Genomic DNA, 15594 nt, shown 5'->3' with positions numbered 1-15594 from the left:
AAAATACCTTCAAAATTATATACTATATTGGTGCATAAACAAGGCCTGACTTTTCTGTAAAATCAGCTTGTCTTGTAATTCGATAAACCAATCCCCAAACCTGCATTGATACAGGGGCTAGTATTATTTTTTAATATATAAATGTATAATACAAGGTACAACAATTTCCCATTTCTTCTGTGTTTTATTTAAGATCTGAAACCAATGCTTCAAGCTACATGCCACTGTGTAAAAAAATTGACAACATCAGGACAGAATAATGAATACTGACCTAACCAAATACAACCAAATTATTATCTTTGTAGGTGAAAATAAAGCAGGTGAGGGAAGGTGACTAAATCAAATCAGAACAGATTTTGAAAGTTTACTGTATGCTGCTAGGTATTGCAGCCCAAATACATATAAAATAATAATATCAGGACTACCTCCTTGTGTGGACACCAAGGTGAACGAAATCAATGATCTGATAATTGACCTATGTGAAGACTTCAACCTACAGTACATTCCACAATACAATTTGACCATTTAAGTACCATCATTATGATGTTATACCAACAATGCATCATATTAAATAATGAATGAGAAATAAATAACCAAATACAAACATTATGAAAGAAAATGACATCACTGTCAAAGAAAACAGAAGAAAACTAAATGCAAACAAAATCTTCTGAAATTAGAAAAAAAAACAACATACAACCTGTAATAATATGTCTTCCATTTTTTCCTGTAGCATATTATAGTCTATCTTTATTCACATTTATATGGTGGATACATACTGACAGTAACCTACACTTTTTGGATGGAATTTTAAATACTCTTTTGGTAATTATCATAAGGCTATCCAGTAACAGTTTATCATATTATGTTTTTACCGAATAACATTCAACTTAAGACACACATTTCCAAAGGCCTTGTGCAACAAAATCTTGTGACTGTTATTTATGAAAATAATCTATTATGCAAATAGAATTAAATATGCTGACATGCATCTACATCTAACAATGATCATCAGTAACACATAGTCAACTAAAATGTACATGGGTAAATACATAAGCTTGGGGTTAAGCTGCACGGGCTGGTGTTCTATTTCCAGGGTATCATGTATATTTGCAATAACATTAATTGGTATAGTCAACTAAAATGTACATGGGTAAATACATCAGCTTGGGGTTAAGCTGCACGGGCTGGTGTTCTATTTCCAGGGTATCATGTATATTTGCAATAACATTAATTGGTATAGTCAACTAAAATGTACATGGGTAAATACATCAGCTTGGGGTTAACCTGCACGGGCTGGTGTTCTATTTCCAGGGTATCATGTATATTTGCAATAACATTAATTGGTATAGTCAACTAAAATGTACATGGGTAAATACATCAGCTTGGGGTTAAGCTGCACGGGCTGGTGTTCTATTTCCAATGTATCATGTATATTTGCAATAACATTAATTGGTATAGTCAACTAAAATGTACATGGGTAAATACATCAGCTTGGGGTTAAGCTGCATGGGCTGGTGTTCTATTTCCAGGGTATCATGTATATTTGCAATAACATTAATTGGTATAGTCAACTAAAATGTTCATGGGTAAATACATAAGCTTGGGGTTAAGCTGCATGGGCTGGTGTTCTATTTCCAGTGTATCATGTATATTTGCAATAACATTAATTGGTATAGTCAACTAAAATGTACATGGGTAGATACATAAACTTGGGGTTAAGCTGCACGGGCTGGTGTTCTATTTCCAGTGTATCATGTATATTTGCAATAACATTAATTGGTATAGTCAACTAAAATGTACATGGGTAAATACATCAGCTTGGGATTAACCTGCACGGGCTGGTGTTCTATTTCCAGGGTATCATGTATATTTGCAATAACATTAATTGGTATAGTCAACTAAAATGTACATAGGTAAATACATAAGCTTGGGTTTAAGCTGCATGGGCTGGTGTTCTATTTCCAGGGTATCACGTATATTTGCAATAACATTAATTGGTATAGTCAACTAAAATGTACATAGGTAAATACATAAGCTTGGGGTTAAGCTGCATGGGCTGGTGTTCTATTTCCAGGGTATCACGTATATTTGCAATAACATTAATTGGTATAGTCAACTAAAATGTACATAGGTAAATCCATAAGCTTGGGGTTAAGCTGCATGGGCTGGTGTTCTGTTTTCAGAGTATCATGTATATTTGTTGCTTCCTGGAATGGAAACTTGGATACACTTTTTTCGATCATAGTGAGATCAGGAACTCTTTTTCTAAGGTACCAAATATAGGTTTCTATCAGCTGAAACTGTACTATTCCTAGACTTTCAGTTGCCTAGGTTGGCTGCCTCTGTCTGTCCTTGTGAAAAGCATGTCTCTTGTTAATACCAACCTTGTCATGTTTATGCCAATACTCTGAAAATACTTACCCAATCAAATTAATGTTAGAAATTCTGCTACCTCAAGAATTCAGCCCTCCCAGACTTGCACATCAATCAAAATATGTTTCATATATCACATATTTACCTGTCAACTTAAGGTATTTGCTATATAGATATTTAGATAAGGTATTTGCTATATAGATTTATTATACTGAATGACTTGCTAAAGTAATTATATCTCAACAGATTTCAAAGTTGATGCTCATGCGAGGCACTCAACTGATTTGTCAGCTGATTGGCTGCCTTGGAAAAGGATTAAGTAAAGCCAAAATAATGGATCAGCACTTTCATTACAGAAATTTGAACCTGAATCTAAAAATTTACATTCTTTCTTTTTATGTAAGAACAGCAATTATTTTTTTATCTGGTATTAAGTTTGCTGAATCACAGGGGTGAGGTGGGTGGGGGTCACTGAAGCCTGAGCCTGATGGCTTATTACATGTATTATCATCATTCATAGCAACAGAAAAGAGGTGAATATTACTGTATGATGCATATGGCATCAGTTCTTTCTGAAAATTAGTATTTATTAGGGGTGAAAAGATACACCTGTGCTGTGTATTGATAAGGTTCATGATACACAGCCTGCAATATGATACATATTGATACAAATATGAACCTGATAGTATTTCCATCTCTGGAAGGTAGGATGTGCCCTTTTATGTAAGTTGACATACTGGTTGTATTTTCAGTATGCAGATTACAGATAGACATATATTTATAATATATTTAATTTATAATATATTTATATGCAATTCTCTTCGATGACAAGATAACAAAAATACTTTGAAACTGACCACTTTCAGTTGTCTGAGTTTTATTAAACATTTTAGGCCATTCAATGTTGGCTCCATTTAACTCACTTAGCCACTAGGCTCTTTGTTTTACACTGCATGAATGCTTTGAAAATATCTTATTACCAATTACATGCCTCACTTAAACCTGGAAGACATTACAATGTTATCTTCAAAACAGAAGAATAATTAAATTTCTCATGCAAAGAAAATCTCATCCAGAACAAATCTGAGAATGAGTACTGTCTGCTAATTCAAAAGACTGATCTAACCACAGGTATTTGTATTTGTTAATGAAGAAGGAAAACTGCTGACAACTAATCCTATTCTATAATTCGCTAAAAATTTACACAAGGTGATAAATTTGAACAGTTTTAAATGTGCCCCTTTGCTAATTTTATTTATTCCAACAGCACCTTCATTCACTGCTTAATATCCCTGCACAAAAAAAGAGAAATTCCAAATTTGTTCCCTATGAACAATTTAAGGAGAGATGCTGCCAGGATTTTATCTTAACTGGGACCTCCCCCTTTGTCACCGAAAGAAGGGGGGAGTAGAAAAGAAGGAAGGGGAGGAGGAAATGGCCATAGTTCAATATTTAACTAACACTTCATTATGTCTCTCTTTCTTCCTTCAGCATTTTCTTAGAGCTCTAATGAAATTAAAATCTTTAAAAGATGTCACCTCTAGTTGTAAAAGCATTAATTTGTCAATAATTTCTGAGCATACTCTGTTCCTTATCTGCGTATGAATACTGTTCTGTGCTTTGTTCTGAAGGGGCATATACATAGCTAGCTTTGTCAGCTTGAATATGTTGGAAAACTGATCTGTATGACTGTTATGTACAATTTTCCAGAGCTCACAGATATTATCTTTAGGATACATCTGCTACAAAATAGGATTTTTCACCAACATAAACTTTCTTTGTTAAATCAGTAATTTACTGACTACTATGCCAAATTTCTTATCTGTTCCATGATGCGGTGTTAGGGTTTTTAGTCCATCAATGGCATAGTCTGCTTGTGTACACAGAGGGATTCACATAAATATCTTTAATTCTTAATTTAATTTTTTCATCCTTTTTTATTCATTTTTATCCTAACCCTGATATCGATAAATGGATTTGTACCATATGATCTATGAGGCTAAATTGATGGATTTAAAAATATGGAAATGCATTCTACTTTAAACTGAATTGTCTGTATTTTAATAAGGCTCAATATTCTGCCCTTTCTACATTCAATTTCAAAATACTGCTGAAAGGGAGTCTGACCATTATGCTGTCTATTTTTGTCCATCCAACATGTACATCTGCCTCATATTTAACACCATTTTTGGTTCAAAATCACTCACAGATATCTCCATAAACACTTTTTGAGCTCCAATAATCTGATACAATTCATAACTTAAAAAATTATTTTCATCATCACTATCATCAGCCAGCATTTTCCAGATGTAATTGTAATCTGGAGATGAATCATGCTGGGGATCAGATGCTTTTGGTTTTCCATGTAGCCCATATTTTAAACATGCATTTGTAAACTTTCTTGATGGAAGGTTCAAACTATACCATAATGCTTATTCCAGGACACAATGTGCAAATCAAAGTCAATTTAACAACCATTCATGTCATGTTTGAAGAACTCAGATTAATAAACAGTTGCCTACCCGAAAAAACAAATATCACAATAAGAACAGTTAAATATTAAACTGTATACTTCACCAAGCAGATTTTCATCTGCAGGACTTGCAACTAATTCTTGCACATCACTGTTCACCAAGTGAGCAAATTCATACAAACTTTGCATGATTCACACAACTGCACAAACTGACGGTATCTCTATTTAAGTACTTTAAATATCAATTATTGACTTTGAAATTTCTGTTGCTTTTCCCAATACTTCCTTTTTATCATGCAGTAAATAAGCTAAATTAATTTCTGAATGTTGGTTATTGTTTAACCTTGACCAGAACAAGCAATAACCACCAATGAGAGTTCAATGTAACATATTTCACTTTGTGACACACCCGTAGTGTAGCTTTCAAATCGACCAAAGTAGACAAGATACAATTCAACATAGAAACTTTGGTTATTCAGTGATGAGTAAATACTTCATTATACATTTGAACACATTTAGAATTTATCCAATATGCTGAACATGCTGCTGGGTTAAGATAATTAACATGGAATTTGGAGTGGGGCGCAGATTATGAACCACATCACTTTATGTTAATTTGTAGATGTCAAGTATTCTCAACAGTCTTTTTCATTTTTACAAATAAAAATGAGTGCTGTGACTGCAGATGTTGTTTCAGATGAATTCAAAATTTAAAGAATAGCGATCTAATAATAATTACTCATGATTACTGAAGATTAAAATGCCTTGCATATTGTAAGTATTGTTTTGTATTGATTCTCCATGTCTTCTATCGATATGTGTATTATTACAGCAAAATTGTTGATGCATTGATATACTGATGAATCATTTCACCCCTGGTATTTACATTTTCTGAGTTAAAAAGCCATGTCATTTAAATAATATAAATGATAATTATGGGTCATAAATTGGTGCTTGTTGCTATGATATTGATACCGAAATCTCACAGTTCTTAATTATAATAATGAGCAAAACTTGAGATTTTCTCCAAACAGAGAAATTCCTCTACCCTTTTTCTTTTCAACAATAAAAATATTCCAATGTGAACATTTTTCATCTTTTTAACTATCTTTAACTTTGCCAAAAAGTCCAATTAAATTCAGAAGCAAGAGAATTAAAAATCTGAATTTGAGGGGACACTTTGAGAAATTTAGCAAATTGGGGTGGAATCTGGATGCCCCTAGGGCACAGATTTTCACTAACAAAAACTCTGGATTGTGTTGAAGAAGATTTTAACATGACTTAAGCAAATTTTTTTCTTGATGGTATGACCAAAGTTTTTACCTGGCCTGTATCTTAGCAGACAGTCTAGCTGCTGCTTTCTCCTGCAATGTTTTGGCAGACCTTGATGTATCAGCAGATTTTATACTTCGGGACAAAGCTTGGTCTTCATCCTCTGAAAGAGGCATAAACTGGAGGTGAGCAATAAATTTTGATGTGTTTATGCTTTTACATCAACTGTGGGACAAATATTTATGACATAATATTTAAATAGATTGTATTTTCTTCTATAGTTATGCTACTATGTTCAAAAGTTATCTTTAGAAAAAAAAGTAAAATCTTGAAGAAACAGATCAATTGAGACAAAAGAACAGAAAAAAGCAGAGAGAAATAATAGAGGCAAAAAGATTCTTAAAAAACAGTAAATTACTGTATAAAGTATATTAGATGTCATTAACGATCAATATCTTATTAACTACCCAAAATCATGAGCATGAGGAGAACATTAACTACCCAAACTCATGAGGATGAGGAGAACATTAACTACCCAAAATCATGAGTATGAGAACATTAACTACCCAAACTCATGAGGATGAGGAGAACATTAACTACCCAAAATCATGAGTAAGAGGAGAACATTAACTACCCAAAATCATGAGGATGAGGAGAACATTAACTACCCAAAATCATGAGTAAGAGGAGAACATTAACTACCCAAAATCATGAGTATGAGGCAAACATTAACTACCCAAAATCATGAGTATGAGGCAAACATTAACTACCCAAAATCATGAGTATGAGGCAAACATTAATTACCCAAAATCATGAGTACAAGGCAAACATTATCTACCCCAAAATCATGAATATGAGGCGAACATTAACTACCCAAAGTCATGAGTATGAACTGAACATCAAAAGTGGAGGACAGCAGTGAATTGGAGGAAAGAAGCAACCATGGATGGGTGTCCAATAACTTTTACATTTAAATTTATTAGGGATCCAACCCAGTGCAATAGAGCTGCAAGGCAAGTATATTACCACAGCACTACAAAAGCATCCTGAATCAAACTCTTTTACATCAAATTAACTGTAACTACTGAGACAAAGGAATGGTTCTGCAGAACTGTATTGTCTGTAATTATGTGTACCCCTAATTTTCCATGAGAATTATAATTATTTTTTTCCTGTAATATTTTGTTCAAGATATGATACTTATAAGAATGACAATAATAAATACTTGTACTTACATTTATTTTGAACATGAAAAAACATTAGTGTACACAAATTACATACAATAAAGCAAATTGTTTCTGAGCATTGTACTAAGATGCTCTATGACCTGCGAAAACTTTAACACAAACTTAAGGCAGAAAATCATAACATTTTGAAGATGATAATACAATTTCAACTCTGTCATCACTGCCAATATTCAATACCATCTGCTAATGCAGATGAGGAAAAACAGAAACCATGCCTTCTAGAACTGGATCCTTGCCAAGTCCACCCATCATAACAGAGTTGACATTCCAAAGACCTTCCTTATATTCTGTCTTCACTTTCTTCAAATCCTCAATCTTTTTCTCCCTCTCTCTGAAATAAATGTAAATTCTGTCAGTCATAATATATTAAGTATAATCAAAGTTCTACAAATTCAGTGATTCAATCCATTCTAAACACAGATTTTCAAAATTCCCTCCTTGTCACAATGCATACTATATAACACATATACTTAAAAACTGAGTCCAACTGTAAACTAATCCAACCCATTTTGCAGCACAATATGGGATGGAGATCAGGGTCTATGTTGTTTGCAGTTGGTCCTGACTTATAAGTGAGTATAAATGGCAATTAGGCTGCAAATAAAGCAAATAAAAATTTATATTACCTTATTTCAATTAATATTATAGTCAGTGTTTAAAACAGAAATGTTCTTACAATTAAAACTTGCAATACAATTCTATTTATCAGGCACTCTTAATGATAAATGGAGATTATAGAGGTTCCATGGTTTAACAATGAATATTATGCAAGTTCTGCTAACTATATATTTAGTTTTTGTGATGTGAAGTAAGGTTGCCACAGTTACAAAAAAACCTTGACAACTTAGATCTTTACAAAAATGTACAAAAGAGAATTTACATCCAATTAATCTAAACTGCAAAAGTCTCCAATAGTTGACATTTACTCTGTAGAAAAAAACAAAACTTTTCCAAGAACAATTACTTCTTTGGAACATCCAGTACTTTTCTATAGAGTTAAATGAAAAAATCTGCATATATATGCACACACACACTCCGTGTTATACAGAACAAATGTTTATCATCCTTTCCAAACAATTCAAGACACATCTGCTTACATTTTTTTCTGCATTTAAGTTATTTGACTTTTAGAATTACAAAAGTTAATTAAAGTGCCCAAAAGATGGTTTGTTTATCAAGACTATGAAATTCTTTCTTAAAGTCTCTGTTGTTGCCATGGAGATATTGTTAATGTTGCTGCTGCTGATCGTCATCATCACAAAGTTGACATCACTGCTATTAATGATACTGGAAAACTACATGTAAAATTATTTTAAACAGCAGTAAATGTAGAAGAAAACAAAAAGAAAATCATAAAATGACAATTATACTTTTGCAATTCTGTGGCTTTGCTGGAGGAGGTGGTCCTGGAAGCTGACTTTTTTCCAGGGGTGTGACGCTGAAACACTGGATGCTGCATTTGCTGCTGCTGGCTTTGGTAATTCATCTGCTGTTGAAATTGCATTGCCGGTGCCATCAGACCAACACCAGCAGGTTGGAAGAGTGGTGCTGCAGGCTCTTCAAGATCATCCTCATCATCTTCTGAGTCATAAAAGTGGAATATGACACCCATGTAATCAGTTTCCTGAAATAGTATGAAGGATATATATTCATTACTGAATAAGTATGAAGGATTGATATTCACTACTGAAAAAGTATGATGGATAGATAATCATTTCTGAAATAGAATGAAGGATATATATTCATTACTGAAATAGTATGATGGATAGATAATCATTACTGAAATAGTACGAAGGATAGATAGTCATTACTGAAATAGTATGATGCATAGATACTCATTACTGAAATAGTATGAAGGATTGATATTCATTACTGAATAAGTATGATGGATAGATAATCATTACTGAAATAGTATGAAGGATATTCATTACTGAAATAGTATGAAGGATATATATTCATTACTGAAATAGTATGATGGATAGATACTCATTACTGAAATAGTATGAAGGATTGATATTCATTACTGAAATAGTATGATGGATAGATAATCATTACTGAAATAGTATGAAGGATATTCATTATTGAAATAGTATGAAGGATAGATATTCATTACTGAAATAGTATGATGGATAGATAATCATTTCAGAAATAGAATGAAGGATATATATTCATTACTGAAATAGTATGATGGATAGATAATCATTACTGAAATAGTATGAAGGATATTCATTATTGAAATAGTATGAAGGGTAGATATTCATTACTGAAATAGTATGATGGATAGATATTCATTACTGAAAAAGTATGATGGATAGATATTCATCACTGAAAAAGTATGACAGATAGATATTACTGAAATAGGCTTATATTAAATATTACAAGCCACAATGCTGCACAACTCCTACAGTCCATGGCTTATCTATTATGAATCATACCCCACCTTCCATTTCTGAAAGTATTTATCTGGAATTATTATAATCTCAATGAAAATTATTTAACCCCTTCAGACCTTGCAAAATTTTCTGGAACCCTATACTGCACAAATGTTTTGATGCCAGACCATTTACTGAACAATGACACCTTTTGGTGCCTTTCATAACAAACCAAATTAAGACGCCGAATACTACAAAAATTAAAGTCTTTACAAAGTTAAACAAAATAAGTGACACAGTTAAAAATTAAATGTATTTCATACTGCCATTCCTTGAATCAATTATGTTACACAAACTTTTGGGATGTCATGATTTCAGACATTCATTTCCTGTTCAACTGGCTTTTCTCCAATTAAAATTCTCTTCCTCTCCATTTTCATCCTGACTGAAAGTTGTTTAATAAAGTTTATTCCATGTATCAGAAATGACAATATTCATCCTCTTTATTATTTTCTCATAACAAAATTGTTCATGATTCCCAATAAGCAAAAGCTCTAATATTCCACATAAATTGTATGATAACTGCACATCTTAAAAATCTCCTTCACCCATAAAATGTAAAATGAATGATAAATATAACTTTTTTGTTCCTGTCTGTGCTACAGATAAACTTGTGATTCAGACATTGACCTTTGTGACTGTTTCATGGCATATGGAGACATTTTCACTGTGACTATTTCATGGCTTATGGAGACATTTTCACTGACTATTTTATGGCATATGAAGACATTTTTACTGTGACTATTTTATGTCATATGAAGACATTTTTACTGTGACTATTTTATGGCATATGAAGACATTTTCACTGTGACTATTTTATGGCATATAAAGACATTTTCACTGACTATTTCATGGCATATAAAGACATTTTTAATGTGACTATTTTATGTCATATGAAGACATTTTTACTGTGACTATTTTATGGCATATGAAGACATTTTTACTGTGACTATTTTATGGCATATGAAGACATTTTCACTGTGACTATTTTATGGCATATAAAGACATTTTCACTGACTATTTCATGGCATATAAAGACATTTTTAATGTGACTATTTCATGGCATATGAAGACATTTTTACTGTGACTATTTCATGGCATATGAAGACATTTTTTCTGTGACTATTTTATGGCATATGAAGACATTTTTACTGTGACTATTTTATGGCATATGAAGACATTTTCACTATTTCATGGCATATGAAGACATTTTTACTATGACTATTCTATGGCATATGAAGACATTTTTACTATGACTATTTCATGGCATATGAAGACATTTTCACTGACTATTTTATGGCATAAGAAGACATTTTCACTGACTATTTTATGGCACATGAAGACATTTTGACTATGACTATTTCATGGCATATGAAGACATTTTTACTGTGACTATTTTATGGCATATGAAGATATTTTTACTGTGACTATTTATGGCATATAAAGACATTTTTACTGTGACTATTTTATGTCATATAAAGACATTTTTACTGTGACTATTTTATGGCATATGAAGACATTTTCACTGTGACTATTTTATGGCATATAAAGACATTTTTACTGTGACTATTTCATGGCATATGAAGACATTTTCACTGTGACTATTTTATGTCATATGAAGACATTTTCACTATTTCATGGCATATGAAGACATTTTCACTGTGACTATTTTATGTCATATAAAGACATTTTTACTGTGACTATTTTATGTCATATGAAGACATTTTCACTATTTCATGGCATATGAAGACATTTTCACTGACTATTTCATGGCATATGAAGACATTTTCACTGTGACTATTTTATGTCATATAAAGACATTTTTACTGTGACTATTTTATGTCATATGAAGACATTTTCACTATTTCATGGCATATGAAGACATTTTCACTGACTATTTCATGGCATATGAAGACATTTTCACTGTGACTATTTTATGTCATATGAAGACATTTTTACTGTGACTATTTCATGGCATATAAAGACATTTTTACTGTGACTATTTTATGGCATATGAAGACATTTTCACTGTGACTATTTTATGGCAAATAAAGACATTTTTACTATGACTATTTCATGGCATATGAAGACATTTTTACTGTGACTATTTTATGTCATACGAAGACATTTTCACTGTGACTATTTTATGTCATATGAAGACATTTTTACTGACTATTTTATGTCATATGAAGACATTTTCACTGTGACTATTTCATGGCATATGAAGACATTTTTACTATGACTATTTCATGGCATATGAAGACATTTTTACTGTGACTATTTTATGTCATATGAAGACATTTTCACTGTGGCTATTTTATGTCATATGAAGACATTTTCACTGACTATTTTATGGCATATGAAGACATTTTCACTATGACTATTTTATGTCATATGAAGACATTTTCACTGACTATTTCATGGCATATGAAGACATTTTTACTATGACTATTTTATGTCATATGAAGACATTTTTACTGTGACTATTTCATGGCATATAAAGACATTTTTACTGTGACTATTTTATGTCATATGAAGACATTTTCACTGACTATTTTATGTCATATGAGACATTTTCACTGAGACATTTTCACTGACTATTTCATGGCATATGAAGACATTTTCACTGACTATTTCATGGCATATGAAGACATTTTCACTGACTATTTCATGGCATATGAAGACATTTTCACTGACTATTTTATGTCATATGAAGACATTTTCACTGTGACTATTGCATGGCATATGAAGACATTTTCACTGACTATTTCATGGCATATGAAGACATTTTCACTGACTATTTCATGGCATATGAAGACATTTTCACTGACTATTTCATGGCATATGAAGACATTTTCACTGTGACTATTTTATGTCATATGAAGACATTTTCACTGACTATTTCATGGAATATGAAGACATTTTCACTGACTATTTCATGGCATATGAAGACATTTTCACTGACTATTTCATGGCATATGAAGACATTTTCACTGTGACTATTTTATGTCATATGAAGACATTTTCACTGTGACTATTGCATGGCATATAAAGACATTCTGACTCTATTTCATGGCATATGAAGACATTTTCACTGTGACTATTTTATGTCATATGAAGACATTTTCACTGTGACTATTTCATGGCATATGAAGACATTTTCACTGTGACTATTTCATGGCATATGAAGACATTTTCACTGACTATTTTATGTCATATAAAGACATTTTTACTGTGACTATTTCATGGCATATGAAGACATTTTCACTGTGACTATTTCATGGCATATAAAGACATTTTGACTCTGACTATTTCATGGCATATAAAGACATTTTGAAAATAAATGTTATTTAAACAAAATAACAAACAACTTAACTAGAAAAAGCAGGAAATTAAAAATTATTATCAACGTGATTGTAAATTGAGGACTCAGTCATTAAACAGCCCAGTTCCCTAATGCCGCCCCCCTCCCCCCACGTTTTTCTCAATGTCAAAGCAATCTTTTTCAATTTTTGGAGGTTCCTCTGTAACTTGCATCTTGCTTATAGTGCGATCTATGTTTGTGAACCCCATTGTGTGCGAGTTATCGAGGGAGAGGTGGATTAGGGTTGCAAATCCATCACTGCAAGAGCCTGCTTGTTCAGATGGGGGTATTTTTATAAAAACAATATCCTTATTTTTTAATTGCATTTTTTAAAATTTGTACATTTATCTTAAGAGTTAAATAAAAACTGTTCACACAACTTTAAAGTAATTTGCAGAAGTTCTCATGCATTAATGTTCTCCAAGTGTGCCAATTCATAGAAATTTTGTGATTCAAAACACTCACATGCCCTAGCAGCATCTCGATATCTGTCTGACCAATATTTATTTTCTGGGGTTGTTAATAAATTCTCATATCAACCTCATCAAATGTGACTAATGGTATAACAGACCCCAATCTACCAATGCCCTAAGCACTGTCAGCTCTGGGTCTACATTGATCACAGTCCACTGAATGATATAGATAAATATTATATAATATCAAAAGCACAATCCTTGATGTAAAACAAGATATCTACTGATGCATTTCTTGTGATCTTTTTGTGTACAAAGAGAAAAAGGTAAATGGGGAGGGGTAGGACCCTACAAACTGTTCTCACTTAATGCTATGAGTAATTAATAACAAAGCAACAGTTTCAATGAAAGTTAAGAGTCTTAAAACAGTAACAATGTAAACACTGATTTTCACAATATGGAAAATTGGTTTATGGTAAATAAAGAATTAATATGGTACGTCTGCCTGTAAATTCTATGGTATTCATGTCACAATCATCTAATGTTATTAATGGTAAGAAAGAAGATCAAATCGATGAACATACACGTGCCCAAAACAAAACAGTTATAGAACCAATCTAAGAGATGACTGGTCGTATGTGTTGTTCCTACCTGTGTTGATAGATATTTCATGTAGTCATCACTGGTAACAGTGCTCTTCCACCACTGAAGCCATGAAGCATAGGTACGTGCCATTTTGTCAGCAACAAATGTTGGCATGCTCTCAGATGATAATAACTGGGTCATTTTGGATGGGTTTCGCAAAACTTCATGCACTTTGTCAAGATTTGGTGTCTACAAAAAGAAGTAAAAACTGATGAGACAACAAAGAAATCTTGAATATTTTTCAAGCTAAACTTTTTATTTACCACTTCTCAACAAAAGTCATCTGCATTGTTTGCCAAAATAAAAAAGTCATACCAACACTAGTTATATTATAAATTTTTTTGACAGCTATTCTATGTAAAATTCAATATGATGTGACATGTGTTATACAAAGCTAAACTACAAATTTGCTTGCTACTTCAAACTCCAAATAATTTGGACAAGTAATAAATTAAAATAGAAGTGATTCAGATGAAATCAAAACATAGCATGAAATAGTCAAGACTTGCAGAAATAAACAGCAGATGAATAGAGATCAAATATTTTAATTTAAACATTTGGATGTTTGGAACTTTTAAAAGAAACAAAATATTAAACAAAATATAGCCTACATAATGCGCAGAAAGAGCATGAATACAAGAAATAACACAATATACATGCCTCATGACCTTTTCCATGCTCATGACCTTGACCTCTTAGATAGGGATTTGACCTGCATGTTAAGGTGCATACCTGGGTAGAGTTTAATAAAAATATCTGCACACGTTAGAATGTGACAACCTTGAAACTGACCAATCACTTACATTCTCCCTTGTTTTGACTTTGACCTTGAGAGCAAGGGGTATGATTGTAAATATACAAAATATTCTCAAACCATGATCTATAAAAGACTAATGTTTCATTAAAATATCTTCATTGCTTCAAATGTTATTACACCCATGCATGTCTAGAGACTGCTGATCTATAGTTTTCCCTTACTGTGCCCTTGAACTTGAGACAGGGGTCATGACTATGGTACTGTCTAATCATGATATATAACTATTTAAAATTTCATTAAAACATCTTCAATTGTTTAGAAGTTTAAAAACTAAATAAGTAATAATTACAATTTCCCCTTTTGTTACCTTCCCCTTATGGTACATGACATATTGTCAAAATATGACATAAACTTGGCTAAAGTTTCATTAACATATCTTCGCTGGTTTCAATGTTTTCTGGACAAAAATACAAGTCCAAGAATTAAATTTTCCCATGCCATGGTTTTGATGTCAAGGCAAGGGCATGGCTGTGGTATGCAATATACTGTCTATATATGATACACAATTAGGTACATTTTCTTTAAAATATATTAAGTAGATCAAAAGTTATGCTA

General features: G+C 32.2%; 1 protein-coding gene across 3 annotated transcripts in view; it reads right to left on the bottom strand.

The window, feature by feature from the left end:
• Positions 1-15594, bottom strand: part of LOC149800628 (coiled-coil domain-containing protein 87-like) — a 136902-nt gene that overhangs the window by 31074 nt on the left and 90234 nt on the right. For all 3 annotated transcript variants that reach the window (XM_089954623.1, XM_089954625.1, XM_089954624.1), the window contains 4 exons: positions 14229-14411; positions 8739-8992; positions 7584-7699; positions 6173-6284 (listed from right to left, as the gene is read on the bottom strand). In XM_089954623.1, coding sequence (XP_089810749.1) covers positions 6173-6284; positions 7584-7699; positions 8739-8992; positions 14229-14411 — 665 coding nt within the window. The remainder of the gene's footprint in view (positions 1-6172; positions 6285-7583; positions 7700-8738; positions 8993-14228; positions 14412-15594) is intronic.

The sequence above is a fragment of the Sinohyriopsis cumingii genome, chromosome 4, assembly GCF_028554795.1.
Source record: "Sinohyriopsis cumingii isolate HCF-2022 chromosome 4, ASM2855479v2, whole genome shotgun sequence".
In the NCBI taxonomy this organism is placed as follows: domain Eukaryota; kingdom Metazoa; phylum Mollusca; class Bivalvia; order Unionida; family Unionidae; genus Sinohyriopsis; species Sinohyriopsis cumingii.
This window is presented reverse-complemented; position numbering and strand designations above follow the sequence as displayed.